Source organism: Etheostoma spectabile, chromosome 24 (assembly GCF_008692095.1).
Source record: "Etheostoma spectabile isolate EspeVRDwgs_2016 chromosome 24, UIUC_Espe_1.0, whole genome shotgun sequence".
Lineage (NCBI taxonomy): Eukaryota > Metazoa > Chordata > Actinopteri > Perciformes > Percidae > Etheostoma > Etheostoma spectabile.
In genome coordinates, this window is record NC_045756.1 from 7,280,947 (window position 1) to 7,303,159 (window position 22,213).

At 41.7% G+C, this 22,213-nt stretch overlaps 1 protein-coding gene and 1 long non-coding RNA gene across 7 annotated transcripts in view; both read left to right on the forward strand.

Annotated features, from left to right (window-relative positions):
- The window catches only part of stat1a (signal transducer and activator of transcription 1a), a 45,222-nt gene that overhangs the window by 4,926 nt on the left and 18,083 nt on the right, over nucleotides 1–22,213 (forward strand). For 4 of the 6 annotated variants that reach the window (XR_004327941.1, XM_032506503.1, XM_032506505.1 and 1 more), the window contains 15 exons: nucleotides 338–416; nucleotides 524–615; nucleotides 1,331–1,482; nucleotides 1,632–1,790; nucleotides 2,632–2,724; nucleotides 3,275–3,334; nucleotides 3,418–3,438; nucleotides 4,956–5,046; nucleotides 5,699–5,740; nucleotides 6,989–7,078; nucleotides 7,856–7,954; nucleotides 8,579–8,714; nucleotides 9,263–9,318; nucleotides 9,887–9,984; nucleotides 11,791–11,930. Coding sequence is in view for 5 of the 6 variants with exons in the window: in XM_032506503.1 (XP_032362394.1) it covers nucleotides 338–416; nucleotides 524–615; nucleotides 1,331–1,482; nucleotides 1,632–1,790; nucleotides 2,632–2,724; nucleotides 3,275–3,334; nucleotides 3,418–3,438; nucleotides 4,956–5,046; nucleotides 5,699–5,740; nucleotides 6,989–7,078; nucleotides 7,856–7,954; nucleotides 8,579–8,714; nucleotides 9,263–9,318; nucleotides 9,887–9,984; nucleotides 11,791–11,930 (1,408 nt within the window). In the remaining variant the exon portion in view is untranslated. The remainder of the gene's footprint in view (nucleotides 1–337; nucleotides 417–523; nucleotides 616–1,330; nucleotides 1,483–1,631; nucleotides 1,791–2,631; nucleotides 2,725–3,274; nucleotides 3,335–3,417; nucleotides 3,439–4,955; nucleotides 5,047–5,698; nucleotides 5,741–6,988; nucleotides 7,079–7,855; nucleotides 7,955–8,578; nucleotides 8,715–9,262; nucleotides 9,319–9,886; nucleotides 9,985–11,790; nucleotides 11,931–22,213) is intronic. The other 2 variants (XM_032506504.1, XM_032506507.1) reach the window with 1 other exon arrangement.
- Nucleotides 14,649–16,660, forward strand: LOC116674075 (uncharacterized). The gene is made up of 3 exons (XR_004327949.1): nucleotides 14,649–14,704; nucleotides 15,333–15,374; nucleotides 16,601–16,660. It is a non-coding gene; the product is annotated as an uncharacterized LOC116674075 (long non-coding RNA).

Here is a 22,213-nt window from a genome sequence, read left to right on the forward strand (position 1 = left end):
GCCCTTAGACACCATTGGATGGGAAGATCCAGTATATGCCCTTAGACACCATTGGATGGGAAGATCCATTGGTGTCTAAGTGTATGCCCTTAGACACCATTGGATGGGAAGATCCATTGGTGTCTAAGTGTATGCCCTTAGACACCATTGGATGGGAAGATCCATTGGTGTCTAAGTGTATGCCCTTAGACACCATTGGATGGGAAGATCCATTGGTGTCTAAGGCATGCACTTAGACACCATTGGATGGGAAGATCCATTGGTGTCTAAGTGTATGCCCTTAGTTATGTCCAGGTTATCAACCGCTAAAATTTCAAATCTTTTTCTTCTTTTTTAGGTGGCGGATCAAAACATTAAGAAACTTGAAGATCTGCAGGACGAGTATGACTTTAAAATCAACACACTGAAGAACAGAGGTGGGAACAATCATGTTGTTAGAAGTCACAAACTGGGGGAAAATCATATCAAGCGTGTTTGTGGGGAAGCACTTTTCATTCGTATGATTCTATCCATGATTGTGCAGAGAACGAAATGAATAGCATGACGCCAAAGGAGCTGGAGAAAGAGAAGATGACGGTTGGGAGGATGTGCTTCGAACTGAAAGCCAAACGACAGGTGAGCAGACCGAGACGTGTCAAACCCTGGCCATGGAATCCAGGACGTTGTAAAGACGCCTGGAAAAAAAACATGGAAAAAGGAGAAAAAAATCAAAATGAGATTGAGCTCTGCAGATGTTTTGTGGCTAACCGTAGCATGCTAGCTCGTTCTTAATGGCAAAACACTGCTACAACAGCCACTAGTTGACCATAATCTCCAAAAGAACTACTTCCTGTTCCACACAAAGTTGCAAAGCTAACCCTGCCTTGTATTGACCAAAATTGGAGAAACAGTAGCTAGCTGATTTGATCTTACCTAGCCACTGCACATGTGCAGCTCCCAACAAAGATAGTACAGAAGTGAGATGTCTCACTCTGGAGCTAAAACAGAGACCTAAACACACAGGGTGAAAACAGGATCTGTAGCAATGTGCAGTACAACAAAAATATGGTGTTTTTTGAAAGGGAAACCATGTAAACCTATTCTGGTACAACCTCAAAATACAATTATGACCCTGAAAATGAGCAGAATATGGGTGCTTTAAGAAATACTTTGCAAAACTTTTGCCAAAATTGACAAAACTTTGAAGATCGTGTTGAAAATGTCAGAAAAAGGTGACAAAACCTTGAAAAATGGCGCTGAAAATAGTGACCGAAACTGTCGAAAAGCTACAAAAATGTTTTTTATTTATTTATTTTTTTTTACCCAAAATCGTTTCTGTCCCATTTCTCAGGACGTGGTGACCCAGCTGGCCGACCTCCTGAACGTCACTCAGGCTTTACTGTCAGACCTGATCTCTGAAGAACTGCCGGAGTGGAAGCAGCGGCAGCAGATCGCCTGCATCGGAGGCCCGCCCAACGCCTGCGTGGACCAGCTGCAGAACTGGTGAGACTTCCTGTGGTCCAACAGCCTTAAGTGTTTTAAAGTGCCCCTATTGGACTTCTTTTCAGCATCATAAAGGTCTCCTTCCCTCATCCTTGTCGCACTCTTCCCCTTTTTCTTCTTCTTCCTCCTTCCTCGTCGTCCTCCCGCAGGTTCACGGCCGTAGCAGAGAGTCTCCAGCAGGTCCGTCAGCACCTGAAGAAGCTGCAGGAGTTGGAGCAGAAGTTCACCTACGACAACGACCCCATCACGCAGAAAAAAGCTTACCTGGAGGCCCGAGCCCTGGACCTCCTCAAGAACCTGCTCTCCAAGTGAGAACCCTCATAAGTCCCTTACCCCTAACTCCCCATTACTATTGATTGGTAATAGAGACAGAGCGCATTGCGTCATACTTGGAAAGCCACACCCACCGGAGGGGAAAACAACTCTCCGCTCTCCATTATTGCGTCAAGTCTGCTAGCCAACAGCAGAAAAATGCCTAAAAGCTGCTGTGTGGCAATATTCACTGCCCACACTGTAAGGAACCTGTAACTTAAAGGTCCAAGGTGTAGGAATTCCTCCCGTCTAGCGTTGAGATCGTATATCGCCATCAAAATGTAAATGTAAAATTTCAAGCCAATAGGAATAGTCAACTGCCGAAGATGAAGAAAAACGGAGCTTCTATGAAGACAAAAGTGGAGGAATCAGCAGAAAGAATGGGAAGACGCTAAGCTAACGTTATGTCTGCTACCCAAATGTCCGTTTTAGGCTGCTACGTGTCACGTAACGTCGGACATAAGGTTAGATTAGTGTCTCCCCATTCTCTCTGCTGGTTCCTCACGTCTGTGACCACGGGTTGGCGGCTTTAAAGAAAGTTCTGTCACCACACAGAAGCTTTTAGACGTTTTTCCTGTGTGCTAGCAGACAGAATAGACGAGCAGGAAACCTTCACCAATACATGTCAATGGAGAGCAGGTGGGGGCGGGACTTAAATGTGCTCTGTCTCTCTATAAGGAATTATGCCTCATATCTCATTTTACTGTGTGTGTGTGTGTGTGTGTGTGTGTGTGTGTGTGTGTGTGTGTGTGTGTGTGTGTGTGTGTGTGTGTGTGTGTGTGTGTGTGTGTGTGTGTGTGTGTGTGTGTGTGTGTGTGTGTGTGTGTGTGTGTGTAGCTCTCTGGTTGTAGAGAGGCAGCCCTGCATGCCCACCCACCCACAGAGACCCCTGGTGCTGAAAACAGGCGTCCAGTTCACTGTTAAACTCCGGTAAGAAACAGAAAAACAAAACAAAAAAACACTTCTATCTTATTTGACTGCTGACTATAATTTTGTCTTATTAGTAATTATCTGCGGTGGAAGAAGTATTCAGATCCTTTACTTAAGTAAAAGTACTTATACAACTCTCTAAAAATACTCTGTTACAAGTAAAAGTCCTGCATTGAAAATGTTAAAGTATTAAAAGTAAAAGTACTCGATGCAGAACTCTCGTCCCATTATAGAAAGTGTAAAGGATCCAACCAGTTGTGTGTTTCATCATCTCAGCTGGACTTGTTGCTTGGTCACTTTATAATAAAACATCAGATTTTATAAACTACATGTGTGTTGTGTGCAGAAATCCTAATGTGTTCGGACTGCTAAAAAAACTCAACTTCTTCCAATCTTGTGTTTCTGTTGCCTTGGTTTTATTGTGGAGATAAATAAACGAATGGATTCAATTTGTTTTCAAGTCCTCCTCCTCTTCCTCCCTCCCTCCTCCTCCTCCTCTCCGTCTACGACCAGCGTCCTGTTTCAGTTGAACGTCTCGCTTTCGTTTCAGGTTCCTGGTGAAGCTGCAGGAGTTTAACTACGAGCTCAAAGTCAAGGCCGTGTTTGATAAGTAAGCTGCGTTCAAAGACTTCATGTAACCTGCTGAAAGCTGATTCAAACATTTTTTTTAATAAATCTTCATCTGTCCCGCAGAGATGTGACGGACAAGAAGGGGTACGTCTCAAAACCATTTTACACACATTTCAGAGTATTTATGTCGTAATACAACCAAAAACATCTTATTATTAAAGGTGACCTATTATAGTTTTCTGTATTTTCGGTCATATCTATAATGTTAAAATGTCAGATTTCCAAACCTATTTTACAGAAATCTTAGTGAGCAACGAACCTCAGATTCCCCACCGCTCCCGTTTCAACGTGTTTTTCTTCTCTCTGTGACACGGAGCTGGTCTTCTATGATTGGTCAACTGCTCCAGACAGACTACTGCAGTGATTTTTTTTGTTTTTTAGGACTAATGTTACTGCAGGGTTTACATTGTTGCAAGGAGCTACATGCTAACGCCAGAAAAAGCTCTACTCTTGGCTTTCAATGTTGTTCATTTCTCACCAATTTCGGGTCACATTACTCCTGAAACGTCCTGTTGTGTAGTGTACGGTTTATAAGCCTTTATCTGCAATTTGTGATGACATAAAGTGCTGCTCAATTCAAAAAGTTCAATTCGAAATTCAATTTTTTAAATTAAATTTTTTTTATTAATCTTTTTAATTTTATTTTTTAAATAAAATTAAAAAGATTAAGATTAATTTTTAATTAAAAAAATATATATATATTTTTTTTTTCTCAAATTTTTTTTAATGTAAAAATATATATATATTTTCAATTTTTTGTTTTTGTTTTTAAAAAAAGATTTTTTTTTTTTTTTTTGATTTTTTTTGTATTCATAGAATCTAACAAGTTATCTCAAGACATAGTAGATAGTAGAGTCTGACAGGGCCGGTTGGGGGTGCGATGAACAGGGGTGTCAATTATAGTATATAATATAGTACTGTGTATATAATAAAGATAATGGAACTATGACTAGAAATAGTAGTTGTAGTAGTTCATGGCATAGCAGGGCACTGCAGGGCGTAGCAGGGCATCGCAGGACGTAGCAGGGCATCGCAGGACGTAGCAGGGCATCGCAGGACGTAGCAGGGCATCGCAGGACGTAGCAGGGCGTAGTAACAACCAACTGTACTACAAGTAGCTGCATGCTAACGCCAGAGAAAGGTGCCCTCTTGGCTGAAATGTTGTTTATTTTTTTAACCCCAATTTCGGGTCACATTACTACTTAAACATGTCTGGTTGTGTTGTATTTGGTTTGAAGGCCTTTGGTGGTGTTTTCACGGCACAAAGTCCTGGTATTTACTCCCAGGAGATTCCAGGAGACTCGCAGTGATTAGGGATCGTTGACCAATCAGAGCAGACTTTTTTGTTGTTGTTGGGAGTGGGGCTTAAAGAGACAGGCGCTCCAACAGAGCGTCTCAGACACAGGGTGGATACAGGTGCAGCAGCCATATAGGGTTTTTGAACATTACAACATGTTAAGATGTTCTAGTAGAATCACAAAATACAAGTATTAATCTGCAAACAGTATGTAGTATAATAGGTCACCTTTAAGTAAAGAGAAGTTTGAAAACTCTTAACTGTTTCTAAGTAATTGACTGCTTCATATCGTCCCTCTTGTCAGATTTCGGAAGTTTAATATTTTGGGAACAAACACCAAAGTTATGAACATGGAGGAGTCGAACGGCAGCCTGGCAGCAGAGTTCAGACATTTGGTGAGACTTCTATGTTTTTTTGGGTGGTTTGGCATGGGGAACTTTCCATAAGATCATCTCTCAATGCAAATCAAACCAGCTATTAAGCTAACCGAATTAACACCATGCCTATCTCTACGTATGGTGAAGGGTATGTGATGATGTGGGGGGGGGGGGCTATTTTAATTCCAAACGCCAAGAGAACTTATTCAGGATGCATAGTATTCTGATCCATGAAATAACTGGCCTTTAATAATAAAAATGTGCCTGCCTCTATGGGAATTTAACATAGGGGGGTGTATATTTATGCCCCCTGTATTTTAAGGAAGAACATTTATTTATTTACAATACATTATTTATTCATAAAGAAAATTGGTGTCCACTCCACGTTCAGTGTCTTGCCCGAGGACACTTTGACGTGGGACCGCAGGGCCGGGGATCGAACCGCCAACCTTCCAATTGGCAGGCGACCGGGTTTTAATTTTTGTTTTTCTAGCTGGTTGAAATCATTTCACAGTAGGATTAGTTTCCCGCTCTAAAACTTAAAAACGGGAAACATTGATTTTTTTTTTTAAAGCAGTAATTGTGATACAGGCGGGTTAAACCTTAAAAATGAAAACCACACACCTGTGTTGGGATTGTTTTCTCTAACTTGTTCTTGTTCTTCACGCAGCAACTGAAAGAGCAGAAGGTTGCCGGCAACCGAACCAACGAGGTAAGAGTGATCCTGCTGCCATTGTTCTGGTTTTCATTTGTAAAAAGAAAATTGACTGGATAAGGGGGGTGCTTTTAAATTATTGCAAACATGGTAACAAAGCAAACAGCTTCAACCCTCATGTTGTCATTGGGCTAGATTTGACCCGTTTTCAGTTAATTGTTGTTGTTTTGTCACAAAAAGTTGGCCGTCGAAATAAGCGTTACATTAAAAATAGCAAAAAACGTAGGAAAGAAACCTCAAATAAAGCACCCACAACATTGAAAAAGTGACATAAAGTTTAAAAAAAGCAATAATAATGTTGAAAAAGTGACCCAAACAGGTTTATTTTTCATAGTTGACGGGAAGACAACACAAGGGTTCAATTAGGTTAAACGTAGTGGCAGAAAAAGTAGTCTAAGTAGTCTAAGTGAGTAGTCTAAGTGATCTAAGTAGACGTACTAATACTACTAAGGAAGAGGATTTGAAAACAGTCATTTGTTCTTTTTTATTCACAGACTTTTTTTCTCAGAACTCAAATAAATTTTCACCTGTGGCACCAATCACCTTCCGTATACAATCTCAACATATTAACATTAGAAGTAAAAGTCATGCAAACAAAATTCTACTTTTTTTTTAATTTATTTTTTAAGCTTTTTCTACCACTGAGCCAACCTGGCCACACAAAATTCTACTTAAGTAGAATTACAGAAGTATTATTACCAAAATGATAGTTTTTCCTGCAGCCAATCACAAACATTGTTGGATCTTGGTCAAAGCATGCTGCGTGCTAATTGGCTCCCTGACACTGATGAGATTTACTCCTTAGGTACTGAAAATGGGTCTAGAATGACGAGGCATTTTCCTATACTCAATACTTTAAAGGCAATTTGGTCTTTGCCTAAAAAGTATTACATTAGGTACCCAGCCCTAGACATGTATTTTGTGTGTAAAAATCCTTTTTTTGTGTAAAAATCCTGTCAAATGTGTAATATCAGATGAATGTAGGGGAGTATAAAGTACAATATTTCTGTAGCGGAGTACAAGTAGAAAGTGGCATGAAAAGAAAAGACTCAAAGTACAAGTACCTCAACATTTGTACAGTACTGGAGTACTTAGTTGAGGGACCACTGAGTGTAATGTACGGGAGGGGTTGAAATATTAATTATGTTTTGGATACTTCAGCGTGGAGGTTTTGTTAAGTTTTGTGTGTGTGTGTGTGTGTGTGTGTGTGTGTGTGTGTGTGTGTGTGTGTGTGTGTGTGTTCAGGGTCCTCTGATCGTCACTGAGGAGCTTCACTCGCTGAGCTTCGAGTCGGAGCTGCTGCTCAACCAGTCTGGACTCACTATCAAACTGGAGGTGAGAGACCAATATCGATTCTTTTTTCCCTAGAATCAATTTTTCCAATATTCCGTTTATACGTTACCACAGATGGCGTCTACATCATTTGCGTTTCAAGCATAGAACACCCATATTATGCAGTAACAATTTAAATAAATGTCAGACTGACTGACTGACATGTGCTATGCATTATTTTTTAAATACAATTAGGTTTATACGAATGTCTCATAATATATTTAGGATGTGTCTGAAATTCTATCCTGACGAGCTATTTAGTGAGAATTTTTTTGGATGTCCAAAACCATTGCATACTATTTCCGGTGAAACCTTACAGTATGCAAATACTGTACACTGGTCCGGCATAAGTATCCCACAATGCAGTGCGGTAGTGAAAACAACATTCGAAACGGGCGGCAACCGAGGCAGCCGTGTCACGTCAAAAACCCTTTTAATTTACATTTCTCCATTTAAAAATGTGTGATTTTGTCACCTGCGACTGTTGGTCTAGTTGCGTACATTTTGATTTTTCAGTATCTAGCCATGCCCCGAAACCTAAGCTTAGACGGGCCGGTTCAGACCGCTGCAACCTTTCCCTGCAACGTTCTAAACCGGTTTTGTCTCGTCACGAAGCTTTGGTCTGAAGTGGGCTTTAAAGAAGGAAAAGAAAATCGCAATAGGTATCGTGAATGGACAAACGCATATTGTCCCATCCTTGATATCAACGCTGGATTTATTTGTGAATGTGCTTGTGACTATTTCCTGTTGTTGTTGTTGTTGTTGTTGTTGTTGTTGTAGGCCATTTCTCTGCCTGTTGTGGTCATCTCTAACGTCTGTCAGCTGCCCAGTGGCTGGGCCTCCATCCTCTGGTACAACATGCTGAACACCGAGCCCAAGGTGAGCACATACACACACATAGTGCGTCCCACTATCTTTGTGGGGACCCATCATTGACATAATGCATTCCCTACTGCCTTACCCTAATCTTAACCATCACAACTAAATGCCCAACCTTAACCCTTACCCTCACCCTAACCGTAACCTAATTCTAACCCTAATCCTAAAACCAAGTCTTAACCCTTAAACAGGCCTTTAAAGTTGCGGGGTCCAGCATTTTGGCCCCACAAAGCTGTCGGGACCCCACAAATATACTGTATGCCCGGTTTTTGGACCCCACGAATGTAGTTAAACGGCAAAACCCACAGCCACACACACACACAGTGTAATCCTTAACGTGACTGTCGGTTATCTCCAAATCAAAACATTGTTTTTCTTTTTTTAGCTTTGACAAAAAGAGCTCATGTTTTTCTACACTCTCTAGCAAAATGTTTTTTCCTTTTTTCAGTGTGGTGTCTCTTTTTGTCCACATATTTAAGGCAGTTTGAAAGCCAGCAATCCCAATCAGCATCTTCTGCACATGAAGAATCATGCAGACCATTTTGGACCCACCGTGGCTACCATGAACCTAGCTTCATTTTCCTCTTCTCCTTTCCCCTGCCTTTTCCCCCCCCTCATCCTCAGAATCTGAAGTTCTTCCTCACCCCTCCGGCGGCCAAGTGGTCCCAGCTGTCCGAGGTCCTCAGCTGGCAGTTCTCCTCTGTCACCAAGCGAGGCCTGAGCCAGGAGCAGCTCAACATGCTGGCTGACAAGCTGCTCGGTAGGAACCAGCTCTTACAGACAAAACACCCCGTGATAATACCTGTTTTGTTTTTTTTACACAGTTCCGTAGACCTCAGGGGAGGCTGTCAAGTGTAAGACTGCATTTACATTGCTACATTTTGGTCTGAAAACAAACATCTTTGGCTACTTTTCCCCCTCTCATTCCCCCTGCTCTGGCGTTTCCGAGCCCCTAAACCGGAGACATTTGAAAACACTTCTGACCCGTTTTGGTTATGAATCTGCGGGATTCTGTTGCCGTCTCAACGGCCTCAAACGGAGACCTTTGGCAACAGGAACACTGACGCCAACGTTTCTAGATTTGGGTCTTATAGGTCACTACGTCTCGTTCTCTGAGACTAAGCTACTGACGTCACCATGGCAACTGGCGGAGTGTTAGCATAAACGGAGATTAGTTCTTCTAATGGAGCTGAAAACACTTGTGTGCACGGCGATCACTTTTGGCTCAAAACTCCAAAACAAAAATCAAAAACCAGAACGTAGCGATGTAAATGTAGCCTAATGTAAAGCCTCAATGTTTCTCTGCAGGAGCCAAAGCCCAGAGGAACCCGGAGGGGCAAATCCCCTGGGTCAAGTTCTGCAAGGTAAGCCAGTTTAATTCAATTTTATTTATAGTTATTATATATAGTTCTCTCAAGCCAATTTACAAAGACCCAACAATTCTAGTAATTCCCCCAAGAGCAAGCATTTAGTGCAACAGTGGTGAGGAAAAGCTTCCTTTTAGGGGGAACGTTGGGGGGCAAGGGAAACCCCCTTTGAGGGAGAAACCTTGGACAGACCCAGACTCCTGGTAGGCGGAGTCTGACGGTGCCGGTTACAGACAAACTGCACATTTTAGAGTGGTCTTTTAATATGGCCAGCCGAAGGCACACCTGTGCAATAATCACGCCGTCTAATCAGCATCAGCCACACCTGGGAGGTGGATGGAGTATCTCGGCGATGGAGAAGTGCTCACTAACACAGATTTAGACAGATTTGTGACCACTATTTAAGAGAAAAAGGCCTTTTGTGTACATAGAAAAAGTCTTAAATCTTTGAGTTCAGCTAATGAAAAATTAGAAGTATTAGTACTGTTTTTTTTTTCTCCAACTATATCTCTTATTTACGTAAAAATAGCGCAATTAGACAGTGAACACCTTTTCTTTTGTCCAGCAGCAGAGTGCCAACGAGAAGGCCTTTCCCTTCTGGTTGTGGATCGAAGGAATCCTAGATCTGATTAAAAGGCACCTGCTCTCCCTCTGGAACGACGGGTGAGTGCCGGTGGTATTTCAGACTGAATGTGCCAGTGGGGGAGGAAGTTTTAGTTTTTTTTTTCTCCCCCAGAGTATTGCATACATAGTACATGGCATTGCCAGTTCTTCCTTGTTGTTGATTACTTATAGTGTCATTTCTTGGAATATCTTCAAATTCTCCATAGCAATACAATCTGTTTTTATCCCATTATTATTTCATGTATTATGTATGTATGTATGTATATTGTATCCTAGTATTTCATTTCTTATATCCCTTTGTTAATTCTTGTTGTGAAAAGAATATACATGTTTACAATATGATTGTGTTTTCATCCCTCATTTACTTACTTTTCTACATTAACTTTCTAATTAAGAATCTGGAAAAAACGTTTGTCTATTTTGTGTTTATATGCAGTTATTCATGAGTTCTCACTAAAATAATATAATGATTTGTTTTATTGTCACAACAGAACAGAGGAACATCAAAATATATTAACGTTATGATTAATGAAATGTATAAAAATACAAACTTAGGAAATCAGACTTAAAGTCCTTTGAACAAAAACACATTAGCAAAAAAATGAATCAGTGTTGCCAACGGGGACGTTGTAGAGCGTCCTCTGGTGGACAGACTATGCAACACCATTCGCTAACCGGGGTAGTTGTAGGGTCCTCTGGTGGACAGACTATGCAACGCCATCACTAACAGGGACTTTGTGAGCGCTCTGGTGGAAGACTATGCAACGCATCACTAACAGGGACATTGTAGAGCGTCCTCTGGTTGACGACTATGCAACCCATCACTAACATGGACGTTGTGGAGCTCTCTGGTGGACAGACTATGCAACGCCATACTACGGGAGTTGTAGAGCGTCTCTGGTGGACAGACTATGCAACGCCCATCACTAACAGGGAGTGTAGAGCGTCCTCTGGGGACAGACTATGAACCCCCATCCACTAAATACAAAACAGGGACGTTGTAGAGCGTCCATTGGCCATTACAAATACCAATATATCGGGAAATGCCTAATATTGGCGATATAAAGTCCCCTGGCCGTCTAGAACTATTACAACATAACTAGGAGAGACAGGTTATAGGGACCACGACATTCCGGATTCATCCGGTGCCGGAGGAATGTCCGTTGGATGCATGTCTTTTTGCCAATGTCCGTTTACTTACGCTTTCTTTTTGTTGGAATTTTAAATTCTGCTTGATTTATGAGGATACTGCTCCTCAGATCTCTGCAGGTAAATCCAGACCACTAGCTAGACGATCTGTCCAATCTGAGGACTATGGTTACTGGTCCTCAGATCCTGCAGGTAAATCCAGACCACTAGCTAGACATCTGGCCAATCTGAGGACTATGGTTACCTGGTCCTCAGTCTCTGCAGGTAAATCCAGACCACTAGCTAGACTATCTGTCCAATCTGAGGACTATGGTTACCTGGTCCTCAGATCCTGCAGGTAAATCCAGACCACAGCTAGACTCTGTCCAATCTGAGGACTATGGTTACCTGGTCCTCAGGAGTTGAGAGGGGGGGATCTCTGAGTATATCAGACAGCTAGCTAGACTATCTGTCCAATCTGAGGACTCTGTTACCTGGTCCTCAGATCTCTGCAGGGTAAATCCAGACCACTAGCTAGACTAACTGTCCAATCTGAGCTTTCTCTTGCACGACTAATGACGAACTGTGATTGGTTTAAAGAAATGCCAATAAACCAGATAGCGAGATTAGGGATCATGTATATAACGATCTCCCGCAGACCGCGGGAGTTCCGTTTTCTAAGGGTTTCAGTTCCATCGGTTTTTGGTCTGTCTGCAGCTGCATCCTGGGCTTCATCAGTAAGGAGAGGGAGAAGGCCCTGCTGAGCGATAAGTGTCCCGGGACCTTCCTGCTCCGGTTCAGCGAGAGCAGCAGGGAGGGAGCCATCACCTTCACCTGGATCGAACACGACGTCCACGGTGAGCAACAGCGGTGTGTCCAAATCCAGATCCCCTGCAGGGTATGTCCAGACAGCGAGCTGGACTATTTAATTTTTTGCATGACCAAAACAACTTTTGAACGTGTTCCACCAAAAGTTCCTTCCCAAAGCTATTTTGCAGAAGCCCCGTCATTGTGTCCAGCGATTAGTCCCGCCCAAGACAATTGTGATTGGCTATTCATAATGAAAAACGTTTGATTTTGATGAACCCCAATGATTTGTTTCAACGATTGTCTTACTTTTTTGACATCTTTTCCCATTTTTGTCACTTTATTTGACATTCATTTTGACATTTGTTCACATTTTAGTCTCTCGTTTTTTTACACCCCCCCCCTGTGTCGTGTGCGGTCTGTGTGTGTTGGGGTGTGTGTGTGTGTGTGTGTGTGTGTGTGTGTGTGTGTGTGTGTGTGTGGTGTGTGTGTGTCTCTCTGGTATGGGTAGAGAGGCAGCTCATGCGCCACGCCCACCACCAGAGACCCCTGGGACTGTAAAACAGGCGTCCAGTTCACTGTTAATCCTCGGTAAGAAACGAAAAAACAAACAAAAAACACTTCTACTTTTTGACTGCGGACTAGAATTTGTTATTAGTAATTATCTGCGGTGGAAGAAGTATTCAGATCCTTTACTTAAGAAAAGTACTTATACAACTCTCTAAAAATACTCGTTAACAAGTAAAAGTCCTGCATTGAAAATGTTAAAGTATTAAAAGTAAAAGTACTCCGATGCAGAACTCTCTGTCCCATATAGAGTGTAAGGATCCAACCAGTTGTGTGTTTCATCACTCAGCTGACTTGTTGCTTGGTCACTTTTAATAAACATCAGATTTTAAACTACATGTGTGGTGTGTGCAGAAATCCTAAGTGTTTCGGACTGCTAAAAAAACTCAACTTCTTCCAACTTGTGTTTCGTTGCCTTGGTTTTATTGTGGAGATAAATAAACGAATGATTCTCATTTGTTTCAGTCCTCCTCCTCTTCCTCCCTCCCTCCTCCTCCTCCTCTACGACCAGCGTCCTGTTCAGTTGAACGTCTCGCTTTCGTTTCAGGTTCCTGGTGAAGCTGCAGGAGTTTAACTACGAGCTCAAAGTCGGCCGTGTTTGATAAGTACTGCGTTCAAGACTTCATGTAACCTGCTGAAGCTGATTCAAACTTTTTTTTTTAATAAATCTTCATCTGTCCCGCAAGATGTGCGGACAAGAAGGGGTACGTCTCAAAACCATTTTAACACACATTTCAGAGTATTTATGTCGTAATACAACCAAAAACACTATTATATTAAAAGTGTGACCTATTATAGTTTTCTGTATTTCGGTCATATCTATAATGTTAAAATGTCAGATTTCCAAACCTATTTTACGAAACTTAGTGAGCAACGAACCTCAGATTCCCCACCGCTCCCGTTCAACGTGTTTTTCTTCTCTCTGTGACACGGAGCTGGTCTTCTATGATTGTCCTGCTCCAGACAGACTACTGCAGGGATCTTTGGTTTTTTAGCTTGTTACTGCAGTGTTACATTGTTGCAGGAGCTACTGCTAACGCCAGAAAAAGCTCTACTCTTGCTTTCAATGTTTTCATTCTCACCAATTTCGGGTCACATTACCTGAAACGTCCTGTTGTGTAGTGTACGGTTTATAAGCCTTATCTCAATTTGTGATGACATAAAGTGCTGCTCAATTCAAAAAGTTCATTCGAAATTCAATTTTTTAAATTAATTTTTTTTATTATCTTTTTAATTTTATTTTTTAAATAAATTAAAAGATTAGATTAATTTTTAATTAAAAAAATATATATATATTTTTTTTCTCAAATTTTTTTTAATGTAAAAATATATATATTTTCAATTTTTTGTTTTGTTTTTAAAAAAAGATTTTTTTTTTTTTTTTTGATTTTTTTTGATTCATAGAATCAACAAGTTATCTCAGACATAGTAGATATAGAGTCTGACAGGGCCGGTTGGGTTGCGTGAACAGGGGTTGTCAATTATATTATAATATGTACTGTGTTATATATAAAGATAATGGAACTATGACTAGAAATAGTAGTTGTAGTAGTTCATGGCATAGCATGGCACTGCAGGCGTAGCAGGGCATCGCAGGACGTAGCAGGGCATCGCAGGACGTAGCAGGCATCGCAGGACGTAGCAGGGCTGCATGCAGCAGGCGTAGTAACAACCAACTGACTACAAGTAGCTGCATGCTAACGCCAGAGAAGGTGCCCTCTTGGCTGAAATGTTGTTTATTTTTTTACCCCAATTTCGGGTCACATTACTAACTTACCATGTCTGGTTTGTGTTGTATTTGGTTTGAAGCCCCTTTGGTGGTGTGTTTCCGCACAAAGTCCTGGTATTTACTCCAGGAGATTCCAGGAGACTCGCAGTGATTAGGGTCGTTGACCAATCAGAGCAGATTTTTTTGTTGTTTGTTGGGTAGTGGGCTTAAAGGACAGGCGCTCCAACAAGCGTCTCAGACACAGGTGTGATACAGGTGCAGCCAGCCATATAGGGTTTTTGAACATTACAACTGTTAAGATGTGCTATAGATCACAAAATACAAGTATTATCTGCAAACGTATGTAGTATAATAGGTCACCTTTAAGTAAAGAAAAGTTTGAAAACTCTTAACTGTTTCTAAGTAATTGACTGCTTCATATCGTCCCTCTTGTCAGATTCGGTAAGTTTATATATTTTGGGAACAAACACCCAAGTTATGAACATGGAGGAGTCGAACGGCAGCCTGGCAGCAGAGTTCAGACATTTGGTGAGACTTCTATGTTTTTTTGGGTGGTTTGGCATGGGAACTTCCATAAGATCATCTCTCAATGCAATCAAACCAGCTATAAGCTAACCGAATTACCCACCTGCCTACTCTACGTATGGTGAAGGGTATGTGATGATGTGGGGGGGGGGGCTATTTTAATTCCAACCCAAAGAACTTATTCAGGATGCATAGTATTGTCCATGAATAACTGGCCTTTAATAATAAAATGTGCCTGCCTCTATGGGAATTTACGGAGGGGTGTGTATATTTATGCCCCCTGTATTTTAAGGAGAACATTTTTTATTTACAATACATTATTTATTCATAAAGAAAATGGGTGTCCACTCCACGTTCAGTGTCTTGCCCGAGGAACTTTACGTGGGACCGCAGGGCCGGGGATCGAACCGCCAACCTTCCAATTGGCAGCGACCGGGTTTTAATTTTTTGTTTTTCTAGCTGGTTGAAATCATTTCACAGTAGGATTTGTTCCCCTCTAAAACTTAAAACCGGGAAACATTGATTTTTTTTTAAATGCTACGTAAGTGTATACAGGCGGGTTAACCTTAAAAATAAAACCACCACACCTGTGTTGGATGGTTTCTCTAACTTGTTCTTGTTCTTCACGCAGCAACTGAAAGAGCAGAAGGTTGCCGGCAACCGAACCAACGAGGTAGAGTGATCCTGCTGCCATTGTTCTGGTTTCATTTGTAAAAAGAAAATTGACTGGATAGGGGGGGTGCTTTTAAATTATTGCAAACATGGTAACAAGCAACAGCTTCAACCCTCATGTTGTCATTGGGCTAGTTTGACCCGTTTTCAGTTAATTGTTGTTTTTGTCACAAAAGTTGGCCGTCGAATAAGCGTTACATTAAAAATAGCAAAAAACGTAGGAAAGAAACCTCAAAATAAGCACCCACACCATTGAAAAGTGACATAAAGTTTAAAAAAAGCATAATAATGTTGAAAAAGTGACCCAAACAGGTTTATTTTTCATAGTTGACGGAAGACAACACAGGGTTCAATTAGGTTAAACGTAGTGGCAGAAAAAGTAGTCTAGTAGTCTAAGTGATAGTCTAGATTAAGTAGACTACTAATACTACTAAGGAAGAGGATTTGAAACAGTCATTGTTCTTTTTTATTCACAGACTTTTTTTCTCAAACCAAATAAATTTTCACCTGTGCACCAATCACCTTCCGTATACAATCTCAACATTTAACACTTATAATAATGTCATAGCACAAAATTCTCTATCTTTTTTTTATTTATTTTTATAGCTTTTTCTACCACTAGCCAACCCCCGGCACACAAAAATTCTACTTAAGTAGAATTACAGAAGTATTATTACCAAAATGATAGTTTTTTCCTGCAGCCATCACAAACATTGTTGGATCTTGGTCAAAGCATGCTGCGTGCTATTGGCTCCCTGACACTGATGAGATTACTCCTTAGGTACTGAAAATGGGTCTAGAATGACGAGGCATTTCCTATACTCAATACCTTTAAAGGCAATTTGCTTTTGCCTAAAATATTACATTAGGTACCCAGCCCTAGACATGTATTTGTGTGTAAAAATCCTTTTTTTTGTGTAAAATCCTGTCAATGTGTATATCGATGAATGTAGGGAGTATAAAGTACAATATTTCTGTAGCGAGTACAAGTAAAAAAGTGCATGAAAAGAAAAGACTCAAAGCTAAAAGTACCCTCACAACTTTGTACAGTACTGGAGTACTTAGTTGAGGGACCACTGAGTGTAATGTACGGGAGGGGTTGAAATATTAATTATGTTTTGGGATACTTCAGCGTGGAGGTTTTGTAGTTTGTGTGTGTGTGTGTGTGTTGTGTGTGTGTGTGTGTGTGTGTGTGTGTTTGTGTGTGTGTGTGTGTTGTGTGTTCAGGTGCCTCTGATCGTCACTGAGGAGCTTCACTCGCTGAGCTTCGAGTCGGAGCTGCTGCTCCCAACCGTCGGACTCACTATCAAACTGGAGGTGAGAGACCAATACGATTCTTTTTTCCCTAGAATCAATTTTTCCAATATCCGTTATTACGTTACCACAGATGCGTCTACATCATTTGCGTTTCAAGCATAGAACACCATATTATGCAGTAACAATTAAATAATGTCGACTGACTGACTGACATGCTATGCATTATTTTTTAAATACAATTAGGTTTATACGAATGTCTCATATATATTTAGGATGGTGTCTGAATTCTATCTGACAGCTATTAGTGAGAATTTTTTTGGATGTCCAAAACCATTGCATACTATTTCCGGTGAAACCTTACAGTATGCAAATACTGTACACTGGTCCGGCATAAGTATCCCACAATGCAGTGCGGTAGTGAAAACACATTCGAAACGGCGGCAACCGAGGCAGCCGTGTCACGTCAAAACCCTTTTAATTTACATTTTCTCCATTAAAAATGTGTGATTTTGTCACCTGTCGACTGTTGGTCTAGTTGCGTACATTTTGATTTTTCAGTATCTAGCCATGCCCCGAAACCTAAGCTTAGACGGGCCGGTTCAGACCGCTGCAACCTTTCCCTGCAACGTTCTAAACCGGTTTTTGTCTCGTCACGAAGCTTTGGTCTGAAGTGGGCTTTAAAGAAGGAAAAGAAATCGCAATAGGTATCGTGAATGGCAAACGCATATTGTCCATCCTTGATATCAACGCTGGATTTATTTGTGATGTCTTGTGACTATTTCCTGTTGTTGTTGTTGTTGTTTGTGTAGGCCATTTCTCTGCCTTTTTGGTCATCTCTAACGTCTGTCAGCTGCCCAGTGGCTGGGCCTCCATCCTCTGTACAACATGCTGACACCGAGCCCAAGGGAGCAACTTACACACACAATAGTGGGCCACTGCTCACCATCTCATGAGGACCCATCACTACATAAGCCCCCTACTCCAATCCCTCCCTAACCATCACAACATCGGCTACCGACTCGTCGACCCCACCCAACCGAACCCTACCCAACCAAACCAGCAACCAACAGGCCTAAGGCGGGCCAGCATTTGGCCCACAACGCGGGACCCCACAAATATACTGTATGCCCGGTTTTTGGACCCACGAAGGTAGTTAAACGGCAAAACCCACAGCCACACACCACACACACACAGTGTAATCCTTAACGTACTGCGGTATCTCCAAATCGAAAACTTTTTAGCTTTGACAAAAAGAGCTCATGTCTACATGCTCTAGCAAAATGTTTTTTCCTTTTTTCAGGGGGTAGCTCTTTTGTCCACAATAAGGCAGTTTAAAGCCAGCAATCCCAATAGCATCTCTGCACATGAACATCAGCAGACCATTTTGGACCCACCTTGGCTACCATGAACCAGCTTCAATTTCCTCTTTCCCTTTCCCCTGCCTTTTCCCCCCCCTCATCCTCAGAATCTGAAGTTCTTCCTCACCCCTCCGCGCCAAGTGGTCCAGCTGTCCGAGGTCTCAGCTGGCAGTTCTCCTCTGTCACCAAGCGAGGCCTGAGCCGGAGCAGCTCAACATGCTGGCTGACAAGCTGCTCGGTAGGAACCAGCTCTTACAGACAAAACACCCGTGATAATACCTGTTTTGTTTTTTTTTCACAAGTTCCGTAGACCTCAGGGAGGCTGTCAAGTGTAAGACTGCATTTACATTGCAACTTTTGGTCTGAAAACAAACATCTTGGCTACTTTTCCCCCTCTCATTCCCCCTGCTCTGGCGTTTCCGAGCCCCTAACCGGAGACATTTGAAACACCTTCTGACCCGTTTTGGTTATGAATCTGCGGGATTCTGTTGCCGTCTCAACGGCCTCAAACGGAGACCTTTGGCAACAGGAACACTGACGCCAACGTTCTAGATTTGGGTCTTATAGGTCACTACGTCTCGTTCTCTGAGACTAAGCTACTGACGTCACCATGGCAACTGGCGGAGTGTTAGCATAAACGGAGATTAGTTCTTCTAATGGAGCTGAAAACACTTGTGTGCACGGCGATCACTTTTGGCTCAAAACTCCAAAACAAAAATCAAAAACCAGAACGTAGCGATGTAAATGTAGCCTAATGTAAAGCCTCAATGTTCTCTGCAGGAGCCAAAGCCCAGAGGAACCCGAGGGGCAAATCCCCTGGTGTCAAGTTCTGCAAGGTAGCCAGTTTAATTCAATTTTATTTATGTTATTATATATAGTTCTCTCAAGCCAATTTACAAAGACCCAACAATTCTAGTAATTCCCCCAAGAGCAAGCATTTAGTGCAACAGTGGTGAGGAAAAGCTTCCTTTTAGGGGGAACGTTGGGGGCAAGGGAAACCCCCTTTGAGGGAGAAACCTGGACGACCCAGGCTCCTGGTAGGCGGAGTCTGACGGTGCCGGTACAGACAAACTGCACATTTTAGAGTGTCTTTTAATATGGCCAGCCGAAGGCACACCTGTGCAATATCACGCCGTCTATCAGCATCAGCCCACCCTGGGATTGGATGGAGTATCTCGGCGTGGAGAAGTGCTCACTAACACAGATTTAGACAGATTTGTGACCACTATTTAGAGAAAAAGGCCTTTGGTGTACATAGAAAAAGTCTTAAATCTTTGAGTTCACTAATGAAAATTAGAAGTATTGGTACTGTTTTTTTTTCTCCAACTATATCTTTATTTACGTAAAAATAGCGCAATTAGACAGTGAACACTTTTCTTTTGTCCAGCAGCAGAGTGCCAACAGAAGGCCTTTCCCTTCTGGTTGTGGATCGAAGGATCCTAGATCTGATTAAAAGGCACCTGCTCTCCCTCTGGAACGACGGTGAGTGCCGGTGGTATTTCAGACTGATGGTGCCAGTGGGGGAGGAAGTTTTAGTTTTTTTTTCCCCCCAGAGATTGCATACATAGTACATGCATTGCCAGTTCTTCCTTGTGTTGATTACTTATAGTGTCATTTCTTGGATATCTTCAAATTCTTCATAGCAATACAATCTGTTTTTATCTTATTATTTCATGTATTAGTATGTATGTATATTGTATCCTAGTATTTCATTTCTTATATCCCTTTGTTAATTCTTGTTGTGAAAGAATATACATGTTTACAATATGATTGTGTTTTCATCCCTCATTTACTTACTTTTCTACATTAACTTTCTAATTAAGAATCTGGAAAACTTTTGTCTATTTTGTGTTATAATGCAGTTATTCATGATGTTCTCACTAAAATTATATATATTTGTTTTATTGTCACAACAGAACAGAGGAACATCAATAATTAACTTTGTGATTATGAAATGTATAAATACAAACTTAGGAAATCAGACTTAAAGTCCTTAACAAAAACACATTAGCAAAAAAATGAATCAGTGTTGCCAACGGGGACGTTGTTAGAGCTTCCTCTGGTGGACAGACTATGCAACACCATCACTAACAGGGACGTTGTAGAGTGTCCTCTGGTGGACAGACTATGCAACCCATCACTAACAGGGACGTTGTAGAGCGTCCTCTGGTGGACAGACTATGCCCGCCATCACTAACAGGGACTTTGTAGAGCGTCCTCTGTGGACAGACTATGCAACGCCATCACAACAGGGACATTGTAGAGCGTCCTCTGGTGGACAGACTATGCAACCCATCACTAACTGGACTTTGTGAGAGCGTCCTCTGGTGGACAGACTATGCAACGCCATCACTAACAGGGACCGTTGTAGAGCGTCCATTGGCCATTACAAATACCAATATATCGGGAAATGCCTAATATTGGCGATATAAGTCCCCTGGCCGTCTAGACCTATTACAACATAACTAGGAGAGACAGGTTATAGGGACCACGACTTCCGGATTCATCCGGTGCCGGAGGATATGTCCGTTGGATGCATGTCTTTTGCCAATGTCCGTTTACTTACCTTTCTTTTTGTTGGAATTTTAAATTCTGCTTGATTTATAGGATACTGCTCCTCAGATCTCTGCAGGTAAATCCAGACCACTAGCTAGACGATCTGTCCAATCTGAGGACTATGGTTACCTGGTCCTCAGATCTCTGCAGGTAAATCCAGACCACTAGCTAGACTATCTGTCCAATCTGAGGACTATGGTTACCTGGTCCTCAGATCTCTGCAGGTAAATCCAGACCACTAGCTAGACGATCTGTCCAATCTGAGGACTATGGTTACCTGGTCCTCAGATCTCTGCAGGGTAAATCCAGAACAGCTAGCTAGACTATCTGTCCAATCTGAGGACTTGGTTACCTGGTCCTCAATCTCTGCAGGTAATCCAGACCACATACTAGACTATCTGTCCATCTGAGGACTATGGTACCTGTTCCTCAGATCTCTGCAGGGTAAATCCAGACCACTAGCTAGACATCTGTCCATCTGAGGACTATGGTTCCTGGTCCTCAGATCTCTGCAGGTAAATCCAGACCACTAGCTAGACTAACTGTCCAATCTGGAGCTTTCTCTTGCACGACTAATGACGAACTGTGATTGGTTTAAAGAAATGCCAATAACCAGATAGCGGATTAGGGATCATGTAATAACGATCTCCCGCAGCCCGCGGAGTTCCGTTTTCTAAGGGTTTCAGTTCCATCGGTTTTTGGTCTGTCTGCAGCGTGCATCCTGGGCTTCATCAGTAAGGAGAGGGAAAGGCCCTGCTGAGCGAAATTGTCCCGGGACCTTCCTGCTCCGTTTCAGCGGAGAGCACAGGAGGGAGCCATCACCTTCACCTGGATCGAACACGACGTCCACGGTGAGCAACAGCGGTGTGTCCAAATCCAGATCCCCTGCAGGGTATGTCCAGACAGCGACTGGACTATTTATTTTTTGCATGACCAAAACAACTTTTGAACGTGTTCCACCAAAAGTTCCTTCCCAAAGCATTTTGCAGAAGCCCCGTCATTGTGTCCAGCGATTAGTCCCGCCCAAGACAATTGTGATTGGCTATTCTAATGAAAAACTTGATTTTGATGAACCCCAATGATTTGTTTCAACGATTGTCTTACTTTTTTGACATCTTTTCCCATTTTTGTCACTTATTTGACATTCTTTTGACATTTGTTCACATTTAGTCTCTCGTTTTTTTACACCCCCCCCCCCGATTTTGTCACTTTTTCAACTTTGTCAACTTTTCTGAGCCTTTTGACATTTTCGTGGGTTTTTCCCAAAATTTAAAGCTTTTTTTTTTTTTTTTACATTTGTCACTTTATTTGACATTTGTTCACAGTTTAGTCACCTTTATTGACATTTCTCTCATTTTTACACTTTTTTTCCCCCAATGATTTTGTCACTTTGTTGACTGTTTCTGCGCTTTTTTGAAATTTTCGTTGGTTTTTCCCAAAATTTGTAAAGCTTTTTTTTTTTTTACATTTGTCACTTTTTAGAATTTTTTTTACATTTTGGCACTTTATTTGACATTTGTTCACATTTTAGTCACCTTTATTGACATTTCTCTCTTTTTACACTTTTTTAAAGTTCTTTTACAATTGTTTTTTCCTCCATAAAACCACCCAAATTCAATAAAAGTAGTGAGCTGATCATTCATTTAACTTGTAATGAGCGTTGTTGGGG